We start from the raw sequence: 16,994 nt of genomic DNA, 5'->3' as shown, positions 1-16,994 counted from the left end.
TGTTGTTATTAAAGGAACATGGTGTCTGCGGGTACCTACATGATAGAACAGATCATTGCTGTATCCATATCCCAAACATTACAAAGGAAGTAGAAAAAGACATAAGTCAATTGGATGATATAGAGTCTAAGATAGAGGAAACCAAAGAAGATGCTGAACACAATTGGATTGGAGCAATATTTAGCTCTTTAGGGATCCAGGTTTCTGGTTGGATATCCTCTGTCATTCAATATGTAATAATGATTATAATCTTGGTTGTGATTATTTTTGTAGCATATCGTTGTTTCTTAGGAATGATCTTTAGGGAAAGGATGCATACGAGAAGAGTCATGAAGGCCATGACCCGAAATGAAGTCATGACAAGAATTACTCCACCACCATCTTATATAGAGACTGCTGCATGAAGAAGAGAATTGAGCATCCTTGCAACTGGTTGAAGAATGCTCAAAAGGGGGGAGTTGTTGCCATAAGGCCTCTGTTAGCAGTAGTTAGGCTAAGGAGTTGGTCCCTGTGCAGGCCCATGGGAACCAAACCTGAGAAATGAGGCCTGAGAATCTGCTGATGTAAGGAACAACGTTTAAAGGACTTAGTAGAGCATGTAGTACATATAGGTACACAAATTACTTGTGAAATATGATTACATGGTTACCAATAAAATGTTTCTATGGTGGGAGTTAAGCTTAGAGAATTAACCTTTATTTTAGCTAGAGCAAGCGTGCAAAATTTATAGCCTTTAGAAAGGTTACCTGTAAGATGAATGTGAATGTTTAAAGTAAAATACGTAGGAGGCTGCACGTAGGCTGATGAAGTAAGACTTGTAACAAAGGTATAAAAGATGAGCATCTTTTGTAACCAACTCGGGACCCTGACTTTGAGACGCTAGTCCTCAAGGTCCTCGGGGCCCCTAAATAAAGCACCGCATAAACTGACACTCTGTTGGTTTGTGTTTTCTCTCGGGATCGGGCAGCACTACAAGACCCTGAACCAGCCCCTGGGAACCCAAACCAATTCACATCAGGAGCCAGAGAACACATTGATCATTTCAATGGCACAATTAGATTACAAGATGTCCACGAAATAATAACCAACCAGACAGATCCAGCTCCTCAGTCTGGCCCACCAATCCACTCAAACCAAGAACACAACATTTCACCACGGGCTGGGATCAGATTATCTGTGAGCAGAAGGAGGAGGACAGGGTGGAAAATTAAATGACTCAAGATGCTGTTGGCAAAGAGATGACAAAGGAAAAGTGGTGAAACAGAAAACAAAGGAAATAAGAAAGCAGCTCATGTTCCGGTCCAAACGTGGAAAGGATGGGAATGGGACACGGTTTGGTGGTTCCCTGGCACAGCAGGGGTTAAAGGAATGCTCTTTCTCCTCTGTTGTGCTACAGCAACTCTCATCTTTGGGCCCTGCACCACACCTTGCTGAGGGCAGCTCATTCACAGCTGAGCAAGGGGATGCAGGTGGCAGCCAGGCCTCCTGAGCCACACACGGCTACAAAAGGACAGGAACTGTTAAAAATGACCCGATAATATTGGCTTTCACATTTGTGCATTAGTCTTTATATGTGGTTATTGATTTCAAGTACAGTGGAATTTATAATCATCTTTTAGCTGCTTGCTAATAAAACTTATTTCTCATTTTAAGTATGCACAGTAAAGCCCATGGAAATAGTAGTGTGATGAGTGTTATGTTGATGTATTCACCTTACAGCTTATAGAAATAATTATGTGATGAATGTATTGTACCACAGGCCTTAGCAAAATATAAAATGTTAAAATACTTCTTGTAACCGAGAGAACTGTGTAAAGCAATTAGGTTGTTTCCCACATCTGCTGACTGACCTCTCCAAGTGATAAGGGTGACACCAACCAGAGCACGGGAGAAGAATTCGAGAAGAATTTGTTACCTGTTCAGTATCTGGGAAGTGTGAAACAACAGGATGAAGCCACAAGAAGAAATAAAATATATTGACCTGATCCACAGGATGTTATTTAGATAAGCCAGAACAGAAACCCAAAATAAAGCAAAGTTTCTATAACAATGAAAGCTACCAAGAATATTTGAATAATGCATGAAACTCATGAACATGTATGTGCCTTAGTAAAGTAACAGTACAGAGATAACACTGTCTTAACGCACCCACGGGTCCCTTGGCTGATCGCCAGGAACACCCAGCGCTGGACATGGAACTGGTTTGTCCCTTGTTGAACTTTTGAAAAATATTCTAAGACTGAATATTCGTTTTCCTCAGAATTGAGGTCACTGACAATAATCCCAAAACCAAAGAGGACCCAGCAAGAAAAAACAGAGTCAACGAGTGAATCTGCTTGGAGACAGGGCCGGGGACTGGGAGATAAGGGAGCAACGGGAGAATCCATCAGTTTCAGAAAATGTTCCTCATTGTCACGGACTGTGCTCAGCCAAGGCCCTGCGAAATTCCTGAACACGGAGAAGAAGAACAAAGACTGAGCAGAGCCGTGAATATCGGATGTTCTACAAAAGGGGGGCGCATATTAACGAGGACATGCAGGAGGCGGATCGGGAAGTCGGAACTTTCCAAGGACCTTCGCCACGGGGCAAAGGGACAGGGAGATGCAGAAGGGAAAATCAGGAGAAAAAGGAGGCCGCGTCCTACAACAATTGGAGAGACCCCCCGGCAAAGGCCGCACGGCCTCTCCCTTTGTTCAGGAATAAAGTCACTTTTACAGGACTCCTCGGGCTCCTGTGGGGACACAAACCTCTGGCCACCTCTGGGAATTTTCCCGCACAGCCCCGCCCGGGGGGCGTCCAGGATTTCATTCACTGTCCTGGCACTGCAGCGGGGTCCTTCCTCCGCATCTTCACTCTCTGCACACTCACCAGTGGCCCCTTCCTGCTTAGGACAAGTGGCTTCTTGTGCCCGAGGCAAGTGTGTAACCCTGGCTGCTGAAACAGGCTGGGGACCCGGGGGCTGAATCACAGCCTTTTGAACGGAGCAGGATTCCCTCTCTTCCAGATCACAGCTGGGCTCTCTTTGCTTGGAATAAAGAACACGGGTTTCCTGAGACATGAACACGGCTGAAAAGGACGTTCAGAGCTCCGACCCAGGAACAGTTTTACAACGACGGCGATGGAAGGTTTAATGGCCCGTGCCAGAGACCGCGGCTGGTTCCGGCCCTGCGGTTCTCCAGGCTCAGGAAGGCGGTGCCAGCTCCGTCCTGCCCTGTCCCTGCTGCCCGGGGACGCTGCGGCAGCACCTGCGGACACAAGCGCAGCCTCCGGGAGCTCCGAGCCCGGCGGGGCGCCCGCAGCCCCGGCCCCCTCCGGCTCTGCAGCTGCTGCAGACGAGCTCCGGGCCGGGACAGGCGGTGACAGCGCCTGGGACCTGCCGAGTGCCGGCCCGGGGCGGCTGCGGATCGGGCTCGGCCTCCGAGGGGAAGAACCGGCAGCCCCGAGGAGGCGCAGGACCGTCCCCTGCAGCCCCTGTCCGGGCGGGCTGGAGCCCAGGGACACTGAGCGCTGCCACCGCCCTTTGTGTCCCTGTTGGGAACAGGAGAGGCGGGGCCTGGCAGGAAAAGCCGAACTTCGGCGGCTTCACCCGGCGCTGTGCCCGGAGGGCCATCCCAGCCCAGTTTCACATCCGACTTTTCAAATTAGGGAAACAATGGAATAATCACAGGACGGGATCGCGGCAGTTCCGTGCCGCGCGCCAAGCCCGCCCCTCTCCCCCATTGGCCGACGTCTCCCGCCGCGTCTCCTTCTCGCGCGCTGATTGGTCAGAGCTGGGCTGAGGGACGATCCCGGCCCGCCCACTCCGCCATGCTCGGATCGGCCCCCGGAGCGCGGAGCGACTCTGGAAACCGGGACCGGCCCCGGGAGCGGCGGCAGCGGCCGGAGCCCGGTGAGGCGGCACTGGCGGAGCTCGGAGGCGGCCCCAGCGCAGGTGGGAGCCGCGCTCGGTTCTGCCGGGGCTCGGGGCTGGCTGCGGGCGGAGGGGGCGGCAGGGGGCTCCGGCGGGTTCCTTGTGCCGTGTCGGCGCCGTGTTGCCCGTGGCCTGAGGGCGCTGCGGGAGCGGCTGCCCGCGCTCTCCTTCCCGCCGCTGCCTCGGCAGGAGCCGCTGCCGGAGCAGCGCCGGCTCGTCCCGGTTCCTGTGGGGAGGACGGAGGTGGCCGCCCTGTCCCCGGGGGGGGCTGTGCGGGAAAATTCCCAGAGGTGGCCAGAGGTTTGTGTCCCCACAGGAGCCCGAGGAGTCCTGTAAAAGTGACTTTATTCCTGAACAAAGGGAGAGGCCATGCGGCCTTTGCCGGGGGGTCTCTCCAATTGTTGTAGGACGCGGCCTCCTTTTTCTCCTGATTTTCCCTCCTGCATCTCCCTGTCCCTTTGCCCCGTGGCGAAGGTCCTTGGAAAGTTCCGACTTCCCGATCCGCCTCCTGCATGTCCTCGTTAATATGCGCCCCCCTTTTGTGTAACATCCGATATTCACGGCTCTGCTCAGTCTTTGTTCTTCTTCTCCGTGTTCAGGAATTTCGCAGGGCCTTGGCTGAGCACAGTCCGTGTCAATGAGGGACATTTTCTGAAACTGATGGATTCTCCCGTTCCTCCCTTATCTCCCAGTCCCCGGCCCTGTCTCCAAGCAGATTCACTCGTTGACTCTGTTTTTCCTTGCTGGGTCCTCTTTGGTTTTGGGATTATTGTCAGTGACCTCAATTCTGAGAAAAACGAATATTCAGTCTTAGAATATTTTTCAAGAGTTCAATAAGGGAAAAACCAGTTCCATGTCCAGCGCTGGGTGTTCCTGGCGATCAGCCAAGGGACCCGTGGGTGCGTTAAGACAGTGTTATCTCTGTACTGTTACTTTACTAAGGCACATACATGTTCATGAGTTTCATGCATTATTCAAATATTCTTGGTAGCTTTCGTTGTTATAGAAACTTTTCTCTTTTTTTTGTTTTCTGTTCTGGCTTATCTAAATAACATCCTGTGGATCAGGTCAATATATTTTATTTCTTCTTGTGGCTTCATCCTGTTGTTTCACACTTCCCAGATACTGAACAGGTAACAAATTCTTCTCTAATTCTTCTCCCGTGCTCTGGTTGGTGTCACCCTTATCACTTGGAGAGGTCAGTCAGCAGATGTGGGAAACAACCTAATTGCTTTACACAGTTCTCTCGGTTACAAGAAGTATTTTAACATTTTATATTTTGCTGAGGCCTGTGGTACAATACATTCATCACATAATTATTTCTATAAGCTGTAAGGTGAATACATCAACATAACACTCATCACACTACTATTTCCATGGGCTTTACTTTGCATACTAAAATGAGAAATAAGTTTTATTAGCAAGCAGCTAAAAGAGATTATAAATTCCACTGTACTTGAAATCAATAACCACATATAAAGACTAATGCACAAATGTCAAAGCCAATATTATCGGGTCATTTTTAACAGTTCCTGTCCTTTTGTAGCCGTGTGTGGCTCAGGAGGCCTGGCTGCCACCTGCATCCCCTTGCTCAGCTGTGAATGAGCTGCCCTCAGCAAGGTGTGGTGCAGGGCCCAAAGATGAGAGTTGCTGTAGCACAACAGAGGAGAAAGAGCATTCCTTTAACCCAGGGCTGCATCAATTGATCTCTTTTCTCTAATTAAATCATCCCAGACTTGGATTCCCAAGTGATTTCTCTGAGCCTGTGGTAGCACAAAGAGCCCAGTGGTCTGATGCTCCCTGTGTGACACAGACAGTGCCAGCACATGTTGGAGTGGGGAGAGGGATGATTCCCCCCACTTGTTGTAGTGAAGTTTTCACACCATTCTCCACTGGCTGTTTCCCTTTGCAGCTGAAGCAATTTGTGTTGCAGAGTCAGATCTCCTCCCTGTGGGCTCTGCCTTTGGCTGTGCCAATTCCATCTGTGCAAGCAGGCAGAGCTTGGGCTGAGGGGCAGAGGGAATCAGCCCAATTCCTCCCGCAGGCCAGAAGAGCCTGGTGCACTGTCCCCACTTTTCCCCAGCAGTGTTAATTTGCATTTCTCAAGCTCCTCTCCTGGCTGCCTGGAATGGAGCTTCTCTTCCAGAGCAGCCACTGAATGACTCACATGTGCCCCCCCACAATCTGCTTTTGTTTTAGCTGTTAATTTAACTGTTTAATTCTTTTCACTGTTTGTGCCTTAAAGGGTCACCTTTAAAACTCTTCTAGTTTTGCAAAATGCAGCCTAAAGATGAACATCGAAAAACCCAAACCGAAATTTTGCCGTCACTAAGAGCGTCACACAAACATAGACAAAAACATTTCAAAGTAATGTAGTTTTATTTACTTTTCCTCCTAGGAGAAGAATTGATTCTCACCCCTGGTCCAAACGTAACTGACAATATAAAAGCAGGATTATTATGAGAAATTATTGTGGTGGTGTAATCTTGTTACAGAAACTGTGAGAAAAACAGAATTTGTCCAACAATATCTTTAGTGTTAGAGAGTCAAGGCATTACTTGATTTTGGCCAGGATGTGCAACAGAAATCATTTCATCCACTCGTAGCCAGGGTGTGCAGAGAAAATCATTCCATGACACGTGAGTTTTACTGGATTTTTCCTAAACTTTCTACAGTCTGAACCCATAGAAATCCATTGGTTTGATGTTCATTGCTTCCAAGTCGCTGAGTTCTGAGTATTTGGTTTCCTATTGGAGCCGGATTTCTTTGCCTCTGATGTTAATTAGGTCCTCACTCCTGGATTTCCTCATCAGCCTTTTCCAGACCAGGTGTCTCCAGCTATTCCAGGGCAGTGTCTGGGGCAGATGTTGGTTGCTGTTTGCTGATGGTCGTTGATGTTTTGTTGATGGTCGTTGTCTTTGTGGGTGTCTTTTGGGCTATTCCCAGTCTGCTGAGATGTTAAACTCATCTCTCTTGAGTGGTGTAACATCCTTTAAAAGATAATATTTAAAATCCCTTTCCCAGGGCAAAGGCAAACCAAGCCTGACTAGAGAAATAAGATTTTTTTTAAAATTTGAACTTGGTATATTTTGGAGCAATGTGATCCCATCCAGCCCCGTGTGTGAGTGTGACTGAGAGCCAGAGTGGAATTGTCCCGTTGTGTTCCCCAGCCCCTGTGGCGAGTGCAGGCACAGAAAGCCCTGAAGCTGAAGCAGTGGCAGCAAGGCTAGCCCTAGTTTGACAGTTCTCATGATTTATCAGTTCCTTATCAGTTCCTTCAGTCTGGCTTCTGTTAGCAAAAGGGAAGTCCTAGCTACATTATCTCAGCACTATCTATTTTGACTACAGTCTTCAATGCCTCAAGTTCCCCTATTGTAATTTATTGCTTCCACAATCCTTTCTCTTGGAATTATTTGTTTCAGAAATACCTTTCTAAGTGATCCAGTGATTACTGCAGAAGTCAGAATTGCTTTTGGCCCCCCTGTTGGGTGACATGGTGTCAGCAGGAGATACTTCAGCCTTCCTGCTCAGGGCATTTCAGTCCCAGGCTCTCACAGGCACACACAGCTCTGCCGGTTGAGCTGACCATGTGGGGGGTAACCTGTGCTTTGTCTGATTCCCTTTCCTGAATAACAGCGTGTCTTGTAACTCTTTTCCCTTCTGCTGCCCTTGGAGCCCCATCCAGAAACACCTTTTCTCCCTGAGGCCAGGGAATGTCTCATCAATCTCTCCCAGCCTGGCTCTGGAGCTCTGTCACCTCAGTGCAGTCATGGGTTTCTCCCCAGCCCCTGTGCAGGCTGTTCCAACAGGAGGCTGGGTTAAACCCTTCCCCTGTCCTCACTTCTAAATCCTCCTGTGCCACTGAACAAGTTTCCTGCTGGAATAACCCAGCCCTGCTCTTTTGGTTCTCAAAGCCTGAACTTGATGCCAGACTTGGACAACAGGAGATCCTTGTGCTGTCAGTTTTCAGGCCTCAGGTCCCATTCAAGCTGTGGCTGCACAATTCTGCAGACAGTGGGGCCACTCTGGCCACTGGGTTAAACATTTTAGCACAAGAATTCCTTTGGCCTGGCCCTGTTTAACACTCACATACAATTCCAGTTCCTTTTCTGAGTCTGGAGGAGCCATGGCTTGGGCATCAATCATTTTGGGGTTTTTTTTCATTTCTCAATTTTTGTTCCCTTTCCCACGTCCAAACCATAACATTGAGTCTGTCTGGGGTTAAAAAGTCATCCAATGTTTTAGCTGGAGCAGAGAATCCTCAATCCAGGTCCTGCAATTCCCTATTAATCCTCAGAATTGTCACAGCTGCTTTTTAGTCCTGGGTAACATTACTCCTGAGATTACAAAGCCCTTCCTTCCCTCCCTTGCAATAGGGTTTTGCTTTTAGACACCACTCGTGCTGTGTAGTGACATCCGTGGACGGCAGGGACAAGGAACTCTGCAGAGCTGAGATATTCTAGAAACACGTGGCTTTATTACAAGGGTGGTGGGTAAAGAGGGCTTTGCCTTCAGCCACCAGCCTGGGCTGGAGGGAAGCCCCGAGAGAGAGAGGGGAGAGAGAGGGTAGAAGAGAGCTCAGGGGTAGAAGTGAGGTAAGAGTGGGGGAAGGGATAAGAGAGAGGGGGCAAGAGCGTGGGGGGAAAGAGCAAGAGAGCAAGAGCAAGAGAGAGGGCACCTTGTTACAATCCATTCTCTCTCTTTTTGTGTTGAATATTCTAATTCACAGTGACCAACCGGTGCAAGATCCAAAACCTACAAACTTTGCATGCAGCCTATGAGAACTACTATATTACCATGTCATTTTATATTCTAAACTCTAAAGACTACTTTTCTTATCTGCTTTTCCCCTGATCCCTTGCAAAGTGGAAAGGCTGCATTCCTGACTCCTTTTGTTTCTGCCCTTCGACCCATCTCCAGCTAATCACCGTTTTCCTGCCTCCCATGCCTACATGTCAAAGCTGGCTTTCATTTCTATTGCACTCACAGGTTTTTCATCTGCAGTATTTCTTACCAGACAATCATATCCATAAGTCCTTCCTGTCCCATCTTTCCCAACAGTGCTGGTTGCTTCAGAGTAATTTGGAGAGGCTGGGAATCTGATTTTCCCCCTTTCCCTGGGGCTGCCCACACTTGTGGGTTCACTTCAGCACAGGCCTTGCCAGACATTTGACACAGAGGTACAAGAGAACTGGCCTCTGTATCACCTTTTACAATATTAATTTGCATTCCCAATTTAGCCGTCAAAGGCCTTCCCAGTAAATTACAATCACAATGAGGAGCAAATAAAACTTCCTGCATTTCAAACCCATCCCCCACATCTGCTAATAGTGGTTGAATAAAACACAGCCCCTCATCTTTCCCACTTGTCCCCTGGATAATCAAAGACATTTTTGGCCTTTTCCCCCCTTAGGTCTGAGATTGAGAGTGGGTGGAGAGGCCCCTGTGTGTATGAGGAAAGGCCTGGTGTGGATGCAGCCCCAGGCTGAATGTTGTCAAGGGCTCCAGTGTGGTGGGTCCCTGGTGTAATGGGAGCTGTGGCAGCCCTAGGAATCCATGTCCGTGCAGGGCTGGACTTGCTCCTGCTGAGGGTGCTGCTGTGTGTGCTTGCAGTGTCCCTGTGGGCTGCAGATGGATCCCTGCTTCCTTGGCAGGGGCTGTTTGGGTGGGCTCTCCCCTGCCGAGGAGGGCAATGCCTGTGCCAGGTGCTTGTGGCCGAGCCCGTCCCGTCGGTGCTGGGGCCCCCTTGGGCCCTGGGCTTCATCCCTCAGGGGCTGTGGAAACTCTGCCATGGCCTTTGCCTTCAGCTTGGCCTTTTCCTGCTCCCTTCTTGCCTTCACCTGCTGTGCCTTTGTGCCCAAGTGCTGCAGGGGCTTCTTGTGCCCCTCGTGCAGCCCCCCTGAGTGCCTGTGGGTGCTCATCCTCTGACAGCTGCTGAGCTTTCTGCACAATCATTCCTTTCTGCAGGGCCCAAACAAGATCCTTCAAAGATGATCTGGATCCTTCCCGGGATAATGCACATTTCCCAGCTCTTCCTTCCTTCCTTCCTTCCTTCCTTCCTTCCTTGGCGCTGGTGCTTGTGCTGGCCGTGCCCTGCAGAGCCCGTATCCCAGAGCCGGTGCCTGTGGTGCCGCAGTGTCCAAAGGCGGCTCCCCCGGCGGGCAGGGCCGGCAGCTCCACGGGGCCGGGCAGCGGCCGGGGCGTCCCGCAGCCTCCTGGGGGCCGGGGGCCAGTGCCGGCCCTGCCCGGGGGGTGGTGGGCTCAGGCAGCGCCCGGCGCTGAGCCCCGGCTGCCCCACAGCCCCGGCCCGTCCCCGCAGCTCCCCACAGGCCCCCAGCCCGTGCTCCCGGTGCCGCCCCTCTGCGCCCGCTCCTGCCACTCCCCAGCACAGAGAAACCCCCTGGGATCCTGACCTCCTTGTTTGCCTCTCCTGCCAACCGGGGCTACAAACCATCTGCATCAGCTCCCAGAGTTTGGGCATTACACCCTGCTTGAAAACGTCCCAGTCCTCAGTATTTTTCTCTTCCTGCTCTTTTCCATCATCCTCTTTCTCACCACAGAGATTCCTCCTGCTGCCTCTTGCCTTAACTGTAATCCTGCACCCTCCCCTTCCCCCTCACCCTTCCCAGCACACCAACACCATCCATCCCCTGCTGTCTAAATCCCTTCTGGACTTCCCTTCTTGCCCCTCTGGGTGTCCATGTCCTTAATTACCTCTGGGAGAATGATGCCTTGGGAAGGCTGGCCTGAAACAGAGACAGGACAGAGCTAGAGAATAAAGCAGATATTTATTGAAAGCTCTTTAGGGCAGACCTTGGGCAGGGCAGGAGCCTGACCAGGGCTACACTCAAGGTGGACTTGAAATGGTCTCCTCATGGACGACTGGTCACGAGGTCCTAAACTTTGCTGTTTTGGTCCATTTGCATGTTGGAGCCCAGTTGTCCAGCCCCAGGCTCAGGTGGTGAGGTGTCATCCTTGTTGTTTCTCTCTTCAGTCCCCCCGCGCTGTCGTGGCGGGAGCGGCTGCAGTGGGGAGCAAGTGCGGGCGGGAGCGGCCGAGAGCCCAGCGCTGCCCCAGCCCGAGCTGCCCCAGCTCCATCCGTGCCCCTCCGGTGGGATGCTGTGGGTTTGGGGGGGAAGAGGGAGCCGGCAGTGGGTGCTGGGCCTGGGGCAGGAGGGGAAGGGAAGGAGAAGCAGGGTTGAACAAAACGTTCAAAGGATGCTCGTGGGAGGAGAAGGTGGGATTGTGCAGGAGAAAGAGGAATAGTAGGAGGAAATGGAGTGTTAGAAGGAGTAGGGACACAGGAGGAGGAGGAGGCAGCAGAAGGTTCCACCCCTCCCTGTATCTGCAGCCTCCCCCCAGCCCCAGGAGTGTTGCCCCCCCACATGCAGCAGGTGACGAGGAGGAGGATCCATGATTTTCGTGGGGGTGAATCTTGATGTTTCTCAGCTTCCATTGGCTAAATGTTGATGCTTTGGTTTTTTGCAAGGGGCTGAATCGTTATATTTTAGAAGCAGTTTTGGCTGAGTCTTGGTGTTTGGGGAGTTTATTATCTGTGTCTTGGTGTTTGGAGGACTTTTGGGCTGAATCTTGGTGTTTTGGAGGTTTTCACAGACACAAGGTGCCCACTGACTTCTTGAGAATAGCTTGGGGAAGGAGGAACCCCCAGCCTAAGGTGCTTTCCATTTGTTTTTTCCCCAAACCAGGATTTTTCATTGCCAAGGAGTGCCCAGATGGAGAAGGAGGAGGAAAAGCCCCAGAGATCCCGCAGGAGGAGGGGCTGCAAACCCAGCCCAGGGAGCTGCGAGGAGGAAAGAGCCGCCCTGTGCCAGGAGGGCGGCCGGAGATCCAGGTGGAGCTCAGAGCTGGTGGAGAAGCCTCATGGAGGGGAGAAGCCCCACAAGTGCCTGGAATGTGGGAAGGGTTTCAGCCGGAGCTCTAATCTGATCCGACACCAGAGGATCCACACTGGGGAACGGCCCTTTGAGTGTGGGGAATGTGGGAAGAGGTTCAGTTACAGCTCCAGCCTGAGGAAACACCAGGTGATCCACACTGGGGAAAAGCCCTTTGAGTGTGGGAAATGTGGGAAGAGGTTCACAGACTGCACCATCCTTATGTGCCACCAGGTAGTCCATACTGGGGAACGGCCCTATGAGTGTGGGGAATGTGGGAAGAGCTTTGGATGGAGCTCTCAGCTGAGAAATCACCAGCGTGTCCACACTGGGGAGAGGCCCTACGAGTGTCCTGAGTGTGGGAAGAGGTTTCAGACCAGCTCCAATCTCCTCCTCCATCAGCGGATTCACACAGAGGAGAGGCCCTTCCGCTGCCCCGACTGTGGGAAGGGCTTCAAGCTCAACTCCGACCTCATCAGGCACCAGCGCATCCACACCGGGGAGAGGCCCTACGAGTGTCCTGAGTGTGGGAAGAGGTTTCGGGTCAGCTTCCATCTCCTCAAACATCAGCGGATTCACACAGAGGAGAGGCCCTTCCGCTGCCCCGACTGTGGGAAGGGCTTCAAGCGCAACTCCACCCTCACTGTGCACCGGCGCATCCACACCGGGGAGAGGCCCTACGAGTGTCCTGAGTGTGGGAAGGGTTTCTCACAGAGCTCTAACTTGACCCAACACCAACAGAGGCACCATAAGGGAAGCCCCGCGAGTGCCCCGAGTGCGGGAAGAGCTTCGTGCGCTGCTCCAGCTCCATCCCCCATGGGAGGATCGGCGTTGGATGATCCCCAGTGACCCCGTTGGGCAGAGCCCTGGTGATCCGTGGTCCTGGTGATCCGTGTTGGGAAGACACCTGGCTGGGGGGGGGAATCCACTGGTTCCTGTCCCCCTGTGGGCACCTGGATGAACACGGGGGCAGGAACATCCATCGGGACACAGACAGACCTAAGGAATTCCTTGGGGAGAGTGGATTTGTTGACTTTCAACCCCAGAAAACCTTTTGTATTTGATTCCATCTTCTGGTGGCATCAAGGAATACTTGATGGATGGATGGTCTTGAAAGGTCATTTCCAGTCTCAGGGATTCCACTATTTAGATTTCCTATTGCCCAAGGGCATCTTCTGCAGCCAAATGGTGATGAAATGGGGCCAAGACTGAGATTTTGGAGACAGTGGGCTGGAAACCCCTCCAAAAAAGATTCTTCCCTCCTACTCAAGCACATGGATCCTCAGCCAGCATGAAGACAAAAATCCTTTTCTTTTGGCCTTGGTTTGGTTTTCATTTCTCTTCATGCCTTTGAAATATCCAACTGGGGTAAAAACAGAGACATTGAACTAAGACATGGTTGGGATGATGGGGGAACATAGACATGGTGGGACATAGACATGGAGAGTGACATGGGGACGGACACATGGACATGGAAGGGGGACGTGGCCATTCGTGGGGACACGGGTACAGATGTGTTGGAGTCCAGGGCATCCCTCTGGGCGCCCTGGGAAGTCACAGACCTTGGTAGAGAGGCCTGGCACCCAAGAAAGAGGGTCTGGGGTCTGTGCAGGGGGGTTTGCCTGGCACAGAGCCCAGAAAGACACAGTCTTTGATTTTGGTCCATGAGAAAAACATCTAACAGAGAAGAATTGCAAGTCACAAAGGTGTTACTGAGAGTAGTGTAGTTAATACTGTGCAGAAGATTTTGTAGTTTTGAGTTTTTAGAATGTAGATGCAAAGGGACAAGATGGTGGTTTTAGGGCGGTGCCCTGGGTTCTTCTTCTTCTCCCTTGGCATCCATCTTCTGCAGTGACGTGGGCACAAAGTAGTTTCAGTGGATTGGATCAGAGTAGACATGACCCTGTTAGTATAGGTGATAGACATTGGCATTGAATTGTAAACAATGGGTACGTAGTGATCTGTATAAGAGATAGTGACCTCCCATCACAGGGGGAGTCACCTCGTGTCCAGGCTGCTGTGAACATCTTGGCTGGACACAGAGAATTGTAAGATAAGAACTAATAAACAATGCGAGAAACCAGAAAACCAAGACCTTGAGACTCCACTTCATTCTCGCGCCGAACACCGAGCACCGAGCTCAGCACAGAACACAGAGACACAGAGTCAGACAGCAGATCCTAAATCCTTCAGAGGTCAAGAGGGAAAATCACTCCGTTTGTGCCCACACGAACCACCAGCCAGCTTTGGAATCTCGGGTGGGAAACAACCAGATTAAAAACCCGAGAAGATGGAGGTGTGGGGGACAATGACAGGGATGGGAATGTGGTGGGGAGACAGCCATGGGTGAGGACAGGGTGGGACATGGCCAGTGACATGTGGGGACATGGTCATGGCCAGTGCCATGGGGGGAACTTTTAGGGGCTGTGGGGGATGCTGGGTTTGAGGGAGCTGAGGGTTCCTGGGAAGGACATGGGGCTTGCTGAGGGCTTTGGGGACCCCAGGCCCAGCGGCTCTGGCTGTGCTGGGAGAGCCTGGGGGAGGTTCTGGGGCAGCTGCTCCCCGAGACCAGGGCAAACTTCAAAGCTTTATTGGGAACACTGGGAGCAGCCGGGCGGGGACACAGGGACAGCTCTGGGCACGGGCAGGGGGGACACACGAGGCCCCCAAAATCATCTTGGGGACGGAGCGGGGGGTCCCGGCCGGGCCCGAGGCCACGGGGAGGGGCTGCGGCCGCCGGCGGCTCAGGAGCTCTGTGGGCAGAGAAAAGGGGGTGACACCGGGCTGGGGGGCCCCGGGGGGGCACGACCCCCGGGACCCCCCCTCACCTTCTTGCACAGGCAGAGGCCCAGCCCCAGCGCCAGGAACACCGAGCCCAACACCAAGCCCCCGATCCCCATCAGCATCTTGCTGCGGGCGGCGTCCGGCGGCATCTCTGGGGGGTCCAGAGGGGTCAGGACCCCCACAAATCTCTCACCTGCACCCCGAGCCCCTCCAGCCTCCCTCTCAGTCTCCCCCAGCACACCCAGGAGCCCTCAAAACCTCCTCCCGAGCCCTGCCCGCCCTCCCCACCGCCCACCAAAGCCTCTCCTGGCCCCTCTCACCAGCCCACAGCCCCAAACCGCTCGCCCCCCACCAAAGCCCCACCAAAACCCCCCAAAACCCTCTCCCAGTCCCTTCCCAGCCCCTCCACCGCTCCCCCACACCCCTCCCAGTCTCTTCCCAGCACAACCCACCTCAGCCCCAGCCCCGCTTGCCCCTCCCCCAGCTCCTCCCAGCCCCTCCAGCCTCACTCCAATCCCTCCCACTTCCACCCGCCGCCCTCAAACTCCCTCCCGGCGCCCACCAGCACCCCCGGGACCCCACACCCCCCTCCCCAGCATCCTCCCGACTCCTGCTCAGCCCTTCCACAGCCCCCGGCCCCTCTCCCAGGTTCAACCAGGATCTCTCCAGTTCCCTCCCACTCGCTCCCAGCACACGCCAGTGCCTCTGCCAGCCCGGCCAGTGGCTCCCCCGTACCCCAGTGGCGCCTCAGGGGCTGCTCCAGGCTGACGTGCTCCACCTGGCACGTGTAGCTCAGCCCGCGCCGGGGCGGCCTTTCCAGCAGCACCAGCAGCTGGTGGCTCCAGTCCCCGTTGGGGACCACGTCGGTGGCCACCACCTGGCCCGACAGCTCCTGCTGACCCTCGAACCACCTCACCTGGATGTGGGCGGGGTAGAAATCCATCACGGAGCACAGCAGGCCTCTGGCACTGCCGGCCTGCGAGCTGGAGGGCAGCAGCGAGATGGAAACGCTGGGGGGCACTGGGAGAGAGCGGGGACACACTGGGATCAGCTGGGGGCCACTGGGAGAGAGAGGGGAGGGGCGGTGTGGGCTTGGGAGGAGCTGGGAATGGACTGGGAGGAACTGGGATGGACTGGGAAAGACTCAGATTGACTGGGAATTGACTGGGAGTGACTGGGAACGGACTGGGAATGGACTGGGAATGGACTAGGAGGGACTGGGATAAGGTAGGATGGATTGGGAATGGACTGGAGGAGTCTGGGCATGGACTTGGACGGACTGAGATGGACTGGGATAATCTCGGGGGTCCCGGTGAGGGACAGGAGGCCCCGGGGATGGGCCCAAGGAGGGCTGAGGGCTCTGGGGTGATTCCCAGGGAGGGTTTGAGGGGCTCCAGGGTCACTGCCAGGGCAGGGCCCGAGGGGACACGCTCTGCCCCACGCTCACCCCTGCGCTCCACAGTGAACGGGGCATCAGTCTTGTAGTTGTGCCGGCAGTACCTGTCCACTTCACTCCGAAAATACTCAATTTTTTCCGGGTCGCTGTTCCTGTGCCGGGCCTGTTTCTCTCCATCCGGAGTGAGCCCCACAAAGTGCCCCACGTCGCTGTCGAACACCACGTCCTGCTCCCGGTTGTAGATGCTCCTCGCCACGTACCTCACCTTCTCCGTGCCGTTAATGAAGTGACACTCGTACTTATACATCTGCTGGAACACCCCTGGGTGTGCAGGACACAGGTCAGGGGGTGCCCCCCCGGCACCCCCAGAGCTCCGGGGCCACCCCGGATCCCCACCCCGCCACCCCCTGTGCCCCACGGCCGCTTCCTTCTTTTACCCTTCCCCCCATTTCCCCTTTACACATCCGCTCCCCTCCCACCTCCAGCCGCACCCAAATTCACTTTTGTGGTCCCATTCGCCCCTTTTCCACACTTCCCAACCTTTTGAAAATAATTCTCTAATTCCCATCGCCTCCCCCGCTCCGTTTTGAGGTCTCACCCTCCCCTTTCCCCCCTTTCCCCACTTTCCCACCCCTCCCTCACCTTCCCCCGACCCTCAGCCCCCGCCGCTCTTCCTTTCGGGGCTCCCCTCCTCCTCCTCCCCCGCTTCCATTCCGGCCTCCCCCCTTTTCCCCCTTCTCCCCCCCTGCCCCACCGCCCCCCGCTCACCCGAGAGCTCCGCGCCCGCAGCCGGGGCCGCTCCCAGCACCACCAGTGCCCCCAGTACGGCCCCGGCTGCCGCCCCTCGCCCCATGGCCAGCGCCGGGAGGGGCCGCCAGCCCCAAAGCAGCCCCAGCCCGGGCACAGCGCGGCCGCAGCAGCAGCAGCAGCAAAACCCGAGCGGCTCCCGGGCCGCCGCAGCCCCGCCCTGGGAGGGGTTTTTTGGGCGGTGTTTGGGCCCGTTGGAGGCTCG

General features: G+C 53.9%; 2 protein-coding genes across 2 annotated transcripts; one reads left to right on the top strand and one right to left on the bottom strand.

The window, feature by feature from the left end:
* The first annotated feature begins 3,502 nt into the window (after positions 1-3,502).
* Positions 3,503-13,115, top strand: LOC310923795 (uncharacterized protein). The gene is made up of 2 exons (XM_083885731.1): positions 3,503-3,931; positions 11,617-13,115. The coding sequence occupies exon 2, from the start codon at positions 11,644-11,646 to the stop codon at positions 12,649-12,651; it is 1,008 nt and encodes a 335-aa protein (XP_083741857.1). The 5' UTR covers positions 3,503-3,931; positions 11,617-11,643; the 3' UTR covers positions 12,652-13,115.
* A 29-nt stretch (positions 13,116-13,144) lies between these two features.
* On the bottom strand, positions 13,145-16,887 carry LOC310923794 (class II histocompatibility antigen, B-L beta chain-like; the record flags this gene model as incomplete). Its single annotated transcript, XM_083885730.1, has 5 exons — positions 16,751-16,887; positions 16,034-16,303; positions 15,322-15,606; positions 14,685-14,737; positions 13,145-13,165 (listed from the first exon to the last, which is right to left on the bottom strand). The coding sequence occupies exons 1-5, from the start codon at positions 16,833-16,835 to the stop codon at positions 13,145-13,147; spliced, it is 714 nt and encodes a 237-aa protein (XP_083741856.1). The 5' UTR covers positions 16,836-16,887.
* Positions 16,888-16,994: the final 107 nt, after the last annotated feature.

The sequence above is a fragment of the Zosterops lateralis genome (assembly GCF_965231275.1).
Source record: "Zosterops lateralis genome assembly, contig: HAP1_HAP1_SCAFFOLD_329, whole genome shotgun sequence".
In the NCBI taxonomy this organism is placed as follows: domain Eukaryota; kingdom Metazoa; phylum Chordata; class Aves; order Passeriformes; family Zosteropidae; genus Zosterops; species Zosterops lateralis.
This window is presented reverse-complemented; position numbering and strand designations above follow the sequence as displayed.

What these genes read in the sequence shown, in the direction of transcription:
- LOC310923795 (XM_083885731.1), top strand. Translation starts at nt 11,644, where the DNA reads ATGGAGAAGGAGGAGGAAAAGCCCCAGAGATCCCGCAGGAGGAGGGGC.